Genomic DNA, 10,924 nt, shown 5'->3' on the forward strand with positions numbered 1-10,924 from the left:
AAGAAAATTACAGGCTAAAGTCACAAAGTACCTAAAAGAAAAGTTACTGGATATAAATCTTTTCTGTTCCTCTTTCTTTTTTAATATTTGTTGACAAACTTTCCTCCGAAACGTCTTTGCTATGAAGATGAAAGGAATTTAAAATGGTGCTGGAGTGGATGTTGCGGTGCGCGTCCTCGCAGCAACAAACAGTTGACGGTCTAGTTGCAAATTAGCTTCCTGCTCGAGTATAAGCTAAGCACGTCACCAAGCACTCAGACGTCCCAGTGTGACGCGCCACGGGTTCCACACAACATGGATGGAGCAGCCAGACGCGAGATGCACAATGCAACTCCTGAAACACCGGTGATTCATGTGCAGGATGTTTTCAAATCCTGCAGCTTTTTCAAGCTCTCAGCCTCCCCTTTTTCTTGACCAAAGAGCGCAAATTCATAGGAATGAAACGACTCACCATCTAGTAAATGAGTCTCCTGACGTGCAGTCTTTAACCTTGCTCTTCCATAGTGCAACAATAAATACTCCATGTCATTCAGAATTAATCGATGAAGTTAACTATAAAATAAAAAGTTTCCTCTGAGGGGGCACCGACTTCAAACACTCATCACCATGTTGTTGTGTACTGTATCCGCATACATTTATTAACACAAATAGATGAAGTACACACTTTATTGTTTAAATCCGGCTGGCTTACATCCTCTATCTCAGTCCCACTGCTGCCATTCCCCCAGCCATGAAGGTCTATATTCCAAATAGAACATCACGCCATTTGAGAGCAAATATAACAACTATGTAACAAAGGGGAGTTCTTGGTTTCCAGTGCCTGTGTTTTTTTTGTGTGGCAAGAATATACTTAAGAGTTGAAAAATTAAAGACTAACTACCTACGAGTATACAATAAATATTATTCCTAACCCCAGTCTATAGATGTATGAATTCCAAACCATAATAGGGAAGCGTAATTTTTCGTCTGATTGCTACATTATGCCAGTTCTATTTTTCCGCGTGCTTGCATGCACGCGTATGTTTACTTGTGTTCTCTTTTGAATACCTTGACTCATGGCACGATCTAGATGCTCTCATACGTAGTAAACTTGTTTGTCTGTTGAAAATATGTGTGCGCAAGGTTATACACCGTCTCCTCCTCCATGCGTCTGGTCTGTTGGTAGTATGCCCTGCATGCAGTGGATAGAATGGAAAGCTTACTTTTTAAACTATATTGAAAGCTTAGATGCTAATGGTAAAATGAAAGCTGCAGAAAAAAAGGTCCTGAAGGTCTCAAGGCGCTCAATCAATTACCTAGGACGGAGAGTGAAGGGGATAGAAATGTTTTTGAGAGAGATATTTCAGATTTTGATCGTTATTGCTCTCCGAAAGTGTACATTGGCATTTCGAGATATACATTTTTTCAAAGAAAAAAAAAAACACAGATGAATCAGTTGACAACTAGGTCTCTTCTCTTAAGATGTTTTCTCTTGATTGCAAATTTGGTACTTCATAGGAAGAACGGATTAGAGATCAAGTAGTTATGCATGTCAACAACATTCATTCAGGAAAAACTGTGGGTTAATGGTGATGCCGAACTTGAAAGTATTTTAGTTATTGTGAGGGAGTCTGAAATGTTGTGAAGAAGCGCAAAGCAGGTGTAAGGTAATGATATCAGCAGTAACAATGAAATAGTTGCTAAAATTAATTCTAAACATTCATATAAAGGAGAAGATTTAAAAAAGAAAAAACAAGCCTCTATTTCTAAAAGTAAAGGTGATGAAAACAAAAATAATTGGAGGGGTTACAGATGTAATAGAAAATCACACTTAGCCAATTATAAACTGTGCCCTGCAATTAAACAAAAATGTTCGAATTGCGGTATCATTGGGCACTTTTCTACAGCTTGCAACAGAAGCAAAAATAACAAGGTACAAGGTATTGACAATAGTGAACACAGTGATTAAGATGAACATAGTACTGGATGTAGCAATAGTAATTATTTTGTACTCTACACAAACGATTCAGACTCCACCATACTCAACGTTGATAATACGCTTGTTAAAAAAAAGAAGCCTGTTTGCGACATGACTATAGGAGGTGTGAATATTCAAATGTATGCTCACTCAGGGTCACCTTATTCCATTGTAAATGAGGTTGTATGGAAATCCCAATTTACAGACATCAATCCTGAAGGTTATTCATGTGAGTGAATTGATATTCTTGGTTTTCCGACTTTAATTTTCAGATAAAAAAAAAAATCGTCAATGCACTGCTAAATCATATGTTTTAAAAAAAAAGGTCCATCGGTGCTTAGCTGGTTTGAACAAGGTAAGCATGATATTATCCTTAATCCTAACAGTCCTGATCCTGTCATGGTTATCGATGAACAAAATGGAATCAGCAACATGATGTTAAAAAAAATTCCCAGTGTTTTTAAAACTGAAATCAGCAAATTAGTTCATTTCAAACATGAAATACGCTTGAAAGAGGGTGCGTGTCCAAAGGTTTACAAAGCATGTAACATCCCCATAGCTGTACGTGAAGAAGTTAAAAAAGTTTGAAACACTAGTAAAAGAAGGTATTATTGAAAGGATTGAATCCTCAGAGTGGGTTTCTCCCATTGTGGCAGCCAGACAAACCAATGGTAAGATTAGGCTCTGCATAGATTGGCGCCATCTTAACAACAATATTGTCATAGACCAATTTCCATTACCCCGTATTTCTGAGTAGTTGACTACTGTCGGCAGCTCTAAATTTTTCTCCACCGTAGACCGGTCTGCGGCCTATCATCAAATAGAATTACATGAGTAGAGCAAGGATTTGACTGCATTCATCACCCCTTTCGGGTGTTTTAGATATATTAGAATGCCTTTCGGATTAGCTTCCGCAGTGGCTATTTTTCAACGAGTCATGCAGGATATTTTGAATAATTGCAAAAATGCCATTTGTTTTCAAGAGCTGACAAGTGTGTTCTGAGCACACCAAGTTTCTCAAAATTAAACTCACGTTAATCTGGTTCTAATGATCTGTGTGCTGCACCTAATAGAGTATACCCTAATACTCAAGTTTAAACAATGAAAATGTGGCTAGTCAACTGAAATGTTAACTCAGACTTAGCTGCGCACAAACTAAATGGATTTATAATGATCTAGCACTTTTATTTCTTTCGCTAATACAATTTATTTCTGTTAATTCACAGTAAATGCCATCATATTCAGTGAGATACAACTTGTTTTTACAAATTTACATTTGCAAGAACATTTTTAAAAAACACATCATTCAATATACAGAAAAAACAATCAATCCTAGCTTAGGTTGTCAATCGCCCAATGCATTTCGGGACACGTAGAAAGTCCCTTCGTCAGGGGCAACACTGCAAATGAAAGATAATATAAAGGCACATCAGTTAGTTTTAAACGGTGGTAACATTTTAACATGTTAAAAAATGATAGCTGCTCAAAAAGAATATCCTTCACCAAAAGTCCACCGTCAGTGCAGTGTGTGTAAAAATAATGATAGAGCAATCACTCACACCACTGATTGAGGGCACTCGCTCTGAATGATCCTTAACTCCTTTTATTAACCATAAGCGATATCCGTATCCTGCAACATGTATATAAGCGTCTTCTGAGTTGGCATATCAAACTCATAAACCAAACATCACAATGTGACACTAATAAACTCCAAAATAGTCATACCTTATGTTTCTAGCAACGAGACACCTTTGTTAATTGCTGCACCAGATTTTCTCACGTAACCTCTGTGTATAAAAAGTTGAACCATGTAATTTCACTCAAACTTCTAGGATAACATTACTTATTCATCATACCACGCTTACCTGTTCGTTCCCACTCAAAGTGTCTATCAAAAACAACTCCTCCTTCCTTCAGCACAACACTGTCGTACCCTGCCGAGTTTTAAAAAGACCCAATCACTACATATCAATTAAATCACGAGTGGATAACTAAATATATACACTTGCTCCTGGACACTCACCTCCTAATAACTCCGCTGTCTCCTGCCACAAAACCCGCTCTTCCTGTATGCTCCGGTATCGGTAATCCAGTATTGCGAAAAAGTATATGAAACACTTCCGGATTTAACCAAACTCACAAACCTCCCTATTGGTTAGCGCCCTTAGTGTCAACCTATCTGAAAGGCACTTTCTATTTCCACGCGTAGCGTGGTTTGTCAACAACTAAACTTGAATCAACCTTCAGTGTGAACAAAAATATTAACCATACCGTATTCAACGTATGCCAAATGAAACGATTCTGACGTGATAACACAATTCGCTATTCAAATAGGCCGTTTTCCAGTCAAGAAAAGAAACAAAGTAACGTGATGTTAATAGAAACAACACAATAATGACGAACATAAAAAAAAAAACATGAATAGGTGAATTAGGGTAAGCAAAACAAGAATGAGCTTAAAAACATGAGAAATATTACCACCTATGACTCTAAGGAAACATTATTGACAATGAGCTAAATTTTTTACAGATAGCTGCTAAGTTCAATGCGATAATTAAGACCCCCTGGGGTCAGAGTACCAAGCATTTTAATCCAATATGTTTCTCTGTAGTAGTTTTTTGTTCATATCAGTACCTTCTTGGAATGACACTACCTCAAGTATTTGGAATCTCAGCTGTGCTATAGTGTGATGTTTTTCTTGCCAATGTAGTGCTAAGGGTGATGTAGTGGACTGGTTTTGAATCCTGCTTTTATGCTCCGAGATACGAATTTTTAGTTTATGCGCGTTTTTCCTACATAAAGTAGCCCACATGGACACTTGATGGTATATATGACCTGATTTGTTTTACAATCACCTTCAAATTTCAATCTGGTCGATTTTCCTGTCTGAGGATGAGAAATCACGTTTCCTGTGATTGCGTTGTTACAATGCATGCAATCCTTTATAAACCTTCATTTTTTGTGTTTTTTTGACTGAGCAGTTCTTTGATGTTTTTGGAACGAGTGTAGGCAAAAAAAGGTCTGTCTGAGAAAATGTTGTGAAAATCAGCTTCCTGTTGCAAAAGTTCCGATCTTTTGTTTATGATGTTCTTAATTTTCTGAGAGTTAATCGAATATTTAGAGACAAACACGTTACGCTTGTGTTCAATCTTTTCTTTTTTCAACAATAAGGTGTTTCTATCTTCTTTAAGAGCCTTAGTCTGTGCTTCTTCCAATAGTCTTTCAGGATAACCTCTCCTCTTGTAATTCTCCTTGTACTCGTTGATATATTCAATACATTCATCTTTCTTTGTCACTATTCTCCTTAATCTTAGGAATTGTGAATATGGTACATGTTTTAACAGATTTTGAGGGTGAAAACTTTGGAAGTGTAAAATACTATTTTTGTCCGTTGATTTTCGATGAAGTGTAGTGGTGATGTGTTCTCCTTCTAATTCAACATTGACATCTAGGTATGCTATCCTTGATCTGCTTGTGGTTTGTGTAACTTGAATTCGTGGATTCCTTAAGTTCAGATTTGATATGTTATTCTCCAATTGTGTTTCTGAACCGGACCATATTAGGAAAATATCATCGATAAAACGACAGAAGAATTCAAGATTGTCAGTCCACTCCTTGTCAAAGATATGATCTTCCTCAAATTTAGCCATATAAGTATTGGCATATACTGGAGCTCCAGTAAAGCCCATTGAAGTTCCATTAAGTTGCATATAGAATGTATCTGCCCATCTGAAATAGCTGTTCTCTAAACAAAACTGTGTCAGTTCTAGTAAAAATACTGGATTCAATTCAATTTCTGGGTGCTGTAACAACAACCATTCTTCAGCTTCCAATCCATCCGTATGTCCAATTGAGGTGTACGAAGACACCACATCTATTGTACACAGAATGTAGTCATTTCCAGTTTTCAATTCAATCTGTTCCAATTTAAGTAAATCAGTTGCATCATGTTAAAATGTTACCATCGTTTAAAACTAACTGATGTGCCTGTATATTATCTTTCATTTACAGTGTTGCCCCTGACGAAGGGACTTTCTACGTGTCCCGAAATGCATTGGGCGATTGACAACCTAAGCTAGGATTGATTGTTTTTTCTGTATATTGAATGATGTGTTTTTTAAAAATGCTCTTGCAAATGTAAATTAGTAAAAACAAGTTGTATCTCACTGAATATGATGGAATTTACTGTGAATTAACCGAAATAAATAGTATTAGTGAAAGAAATAAAAGTGCTAGATCATTATGAATCCATTTAAGTTGTGTGCAGCTAAGTCTGAGTTAACATTTCAGTTGACTAGCCACATTTTCATTTGTTTTCAAGAGGACATTAGTTTTGGGGGTGATGAACAGAAACACATTTCAGCATTGGTAAACATACTCAGTACTCTTAGTGACCATGATTTGACCATTAAACATGCAAAGTGCAAATTTGGAATGAGATCTGTAACATATCTTGGACATGAGCTCTGAAAAAGGTATAAAACCTAAATCTGATTTAGTTGAAGCCATACAAGCTGCACCTCATCCTAAATCCAAAGATGATATAAGATCCTTCTTAGGATGAACTGAATTTTACTCAAAGTACATTCCAAATTTCTTATGTTGCACATTTAACATTAGACAATTAGTAAAGAACACAAATAAGTTTGCATGGTCAAGTGAGTGTGAAACAGAATTTCTTGATGTTAAAAAAAAAGCTATTTGTGTTGCCACTTCTCTTTTGTTTTGATCCTTCACTTATGTGCATTATCACCGCTGATGTCAGTTTTTAGGGGCTAGGAGCTGTACTAGCACAAAAGTCTAAGTCGGGTAAGGAATACATAATTGCACATGCTTCCAGAGCATTAACCCTGGCAGAAGAAACATATTCTACTATAGAAAGAGAAGCCTTAGCATGTGTTGGGGCTTGGAGCATTTTAGAGCATGTGTCTGGAGAAAAGAGTGTTTAATAAAAGCGACCACAAACCTTTAGTATGTTTGCTTACCACTGAAGGCATGTTAAAAGCTTCTGCACGCATTGCACGTATGTCCATGCGTCTACAAGATTTTATTTACACTATGGTTTATGTTCCTAGTAAAGAAAACTTTACTGGTGACATCATACCTAGAATGCCTCTATTTATCAGGGAAGATGTTCACAATGAATGGGATGATTTTCAAATTGCTTTAGTACATGATGAGGGTTCCATGCCTATTGATCAAGCTGTTTGGTGTAAAGAATGTGCCAATGATGTTCTATTAAAGAGAGTAGATAGCTATATTTTGAGTGAGTGGGGCCCAACAAAAAAAACATTGATTCTGAGCTCAGACGTTTTTGGGACCTTAGAAGTTAATCATTATGCATAGATGGTATACTCAAAAGAGTGGATATTGCGAGTCCCCCGAGCAAATTAAGACGCAGCATATTTCTCCATGGTCATGAAGGTCACAGTGGTATATTCAGAACCAATCAAACAGTGAAGAATGGATTTTGGTTGCCAGGTATGGACATGTTCATTGAACGTATTGTGAGAAACTGTCACTTTTGCCAATTCTGATAAAATCGCTTGTTACCCTCCAACCCAACATGGGAAATTATATAATTCCTGTCAACCCATGGAATACTATTGCCATGGATATCATGGGACCTGTGGGGCCTAATTCTAAATGTATTCCAGCACCTACAGATTTTTTTCAAGATGGTCTGTTATCAAAATTATAGAAAAAAATTGATACTGATTCTGTTTTCGTTTTTCTGGATGAGACTTTCACTGAAGAAGGCTTACGTGTACGTCTTATCATGGACAATGGTGTCCAGTTTTTATCCAATAAAGCTACAGATTACTTCAAGAGAGTTGGTATAACTCATTGTACAACTTCCCTGTATAACCCTAGTGACAATGGTGTTATTGAGAGATGTAACAAAGTTCTCAAGAGAGCCATACAATCTGCTGGAGTAGATAATACATGAGAATTACAAGTTCTCAAAACTGTGTGGATGTATAGAACTACCACTAACGTCATGACAGGTTATTCTCCTTTAAAATTATGAGAGGTGGACTTCCTAGGACCAAATGCAATCCTTCATGGTTATCTCCTACCTCATCTAAACTAGATTTATCAAATGTCAAAGAAAGAACTGCTCAGACTCATGCCACAAACAAGGAATATTTTGACAAAAAGAAAGGTTCAAAACAGGATCCTATTGTAAAGATTGCCATGTTTGTGAAAGTGAAGAAACCCTGGAAAGTTAAAAGGAGAGAGACAGTTAATGGGTCTTTTTGAAATTAAAGAGGTTTTTAAAAAAACAGTGAGATTATCTAAAAACAAAGTTTGGAATTTGAGCAGAATTGCTATTCTCACAGCCGACAAAGATGTGTAGGAGAACACTAACAATTGTACTAAATACAAACTAAATTCAGCAGAATCAAAGTCCCTAGATGCCTTACATGATGAAGTTGTAGTTGAAAGTCAGGTTTCTATTCCAAATGTTAGCAATGTTCCAAGTGTTAGCAATATTCACAACAACATAATCTGTACTGAAAACGTAGGTAAACACTCACGGAAAAAAACTAATTGGATGTCTGACTTTGTATCTTTCCCCAAAAACCAATTTGAAAAATGATATTGTAATGTTCTATTTTTATTTTCATTATTATTTTTTGTTCAATAAAGGAGGGACGATGTGTTCAATAATGCCTGTTCTATTTCTCTGCGTGGTTGCATGCACGCGTATGTTTTCTTGTGTTGTCTTTTGAATACCTTGTCTCATGGCACGATCTAGATGTTCTAGAGCATCTGATCGGGTTTGTGATACAAGGGTGTCAGTTGTCGCGGGCCTCCCAGTGCAGAAAGAGATGTAGCCCGAGGTGCTTCCTTTTTTACTACTATTAAACCTTAGTTTCATCTAGATTATGCCTCCGTTCCTACTTGACACTGATGTTGACAAACTGAGCATAGTGTAATAAAGCACTCTGAAATAGCGAACCATTTGGTAGTGACCATGACATAAAATCCTACTTATTAAATCCAATTCTGCCGTACCATGAATAATTACAGTCAACGTGTAGCTTGGCATTTCCGTGCTCTGCCACATTCAAATAAATAATACAAAGTCATACATTTTCAGGTTTCCTTGCTCTTTCAGGGGCCCTACATTGACTGTTAACGGTCTGCCTTCGTTGTCCCGTTACTTGCTCCCTTAAGTTACACCACTAGTCTGTCCCAATAGGCTTCTCCATAGGCCTCCCCGGTTATCTTGAGGATTCATCATGGGTCCTTTCTGTCTTTCCACCTGGTACCCTATCAGAGATTGTACTTGGTATGCCGACTATTTAAAGGGTAATCGTATAGGTTAGAGCCCTTTGTAAATAAGGATTCTATGTTTTGCATTCTTCAATTACCCGAAGGCGGAAAAACGTACAACCCAATTACTTAGGAGCCACAAATCGGTGATTGCCGTCATTGTAGCACTAACGTCAAAGTGAGTGCCATAATATAGTCCTGCTTCTATGTCGATAGCCTCGTACAGTTTTGGAAAGTTGTTCACCCCACTGGTGCCCATGCTGCTCCGTACCCGATGGCCTGCCAGCTCCTTACCTGGTGTCACGGTGCCCTGCCATGCACCACCATAATCCCTATATTTTGTTTGTCCATGCTTTGCTCGTAAATTCTATACCGGTTTGCCCTATTGATCCCAAATTCTGCATCTTCATCTAACTATATCATGCCCACTACTAGATTTTACTTCAACACTAGACCATCCCTACCCACACCTGGTGCCTCCATGCCATGACCCACACACCTGGTGCCTCCAGCGAAAGAGGCTGGGCGTGTCGATGTTGGGATGCGTTTCGTCCTCATCATCAGACACCTCAATCTTGTCCCAAACGCTGTAGTCCACCATCCTGTGGCTTGTTCCGCCTGCCTGCTGTTGTGCAGCCTCTGGTATGCCTTGATGCTCGAATCCAATGCCCCGTGCACCTACTGCTGCAGCCGGGACAGTTTAAGGCGACAGCTCCGCTGCAAAATGCCTCCACCCCCTCGAGAAAACTCTTCTGGAAACCTCCTTCCAATTCAACGCACAGCAAAAACCCACCCCTTTCACTTCCGGCAAAACGCAACTGACGCCAAGACCTGCCCATGCCGCACGTTTTCGGTCCTATGCGGCAGCCTTGTTTGGGTCAGTCAAAGTGTTAGATCTGGTCACCGCCTCAAGGAGAAAAAGAGGCGTGGTTAAAAAGGTCGCTATTACTTATTGCCTGATTCTATTATGGCGCGCAGTATGTTTTTAAGGTTCTGTGCACTTGGTTGTGGAATAGGCGGCCATCTTGGAGGGGAGTGTGTTCGGATTGAACACTGACGACCCCGGTTATTTGCGTGAAAGCCAAACGATTGGAACCATGCTTTTTTTCTTTTAAAATAACATATTTTATTTTTACAATACGTTTCCATATATGTGCTTTTGGTTTATAGTTATAAAGTATTCTTTTGGCTCATTGTCACTGTCTTTGTCAACTTGAAGGGAAAAGGTTTACAGTTGGGCTTGTTTTTATAGCATGAGTGTGTACGTTGTGATTTAACCCCTTCGCTGCGGGTGGATATTCCCCCGCTGTGCTTGGGGTTAGGGAGGCGCGCACAGCGCTCACATGCTCATCACGAGCTGAGCTCGTCATGAGGCACGGCGCTCCTGTGCTCATGATGAGCTCAGATCGTCGCGGCCACACCCGTTCCCGTGGAACGCTCAGCACAGCTGGGGAATTATCCACGGCTCATGACAAGCTGAGATCGTCATGAGCACCGGAGCGCCGTGGCTCATGACAAGCTCAGCTCGTCATGAGCATTCAAGGGGTTAAAGCTCTGTAATGTTACTTTGTTCAGTTGTATATAGCGCAAACTCAACACAAAGGTTTTGGAGCGATGAACGTGCATAACTGCCAAGGTTTCAGATTGCTATGTGTGACATTTTCATAATTTTAGTGTAATTAT

General features: G+C 38.7%; 1 protein-coding gene across 1 annotated transcript in view; it reads right to left on the reverse strand.

The window, feature by feature from the left end:
* Positions 1-10,149, reverse strand: part of CDC37 (cell division cycle 37, HSP90 cochaperone) — a 116,664-nt gene extending 106,515 nt beyond the window's left edge. The window contains exon 1 of the mRNA XM_086959059.1: positions 9,741-10,149. Coding sequence (XP_086815185.1) covers positions 9,741-9,842 — 102 coding nt within the window. The 5' untranslated portion in view covers positions 9,843-10,149. The remainder of the gene's footprint in view (positions 1-9,740) is intronic.
* Between the last annotated feature and the right edge of the window lie 775 nt (positions 10,150-10,924).

The sequence above is a fragment of the Lissotriton vulgaris genome, chromosome 1_1 (genome assembly GCF_964263255.1).
Source record: "Lissotriton vulgaris chromosome 1_1, aLisVul1.2, whole genome shotgun sequence".
NCBI lineage: Eukaryota > Metazoa > Chordata > Amphibia > Caudata > Salamandridae > Lissotriton > Lissotriton vulgaris.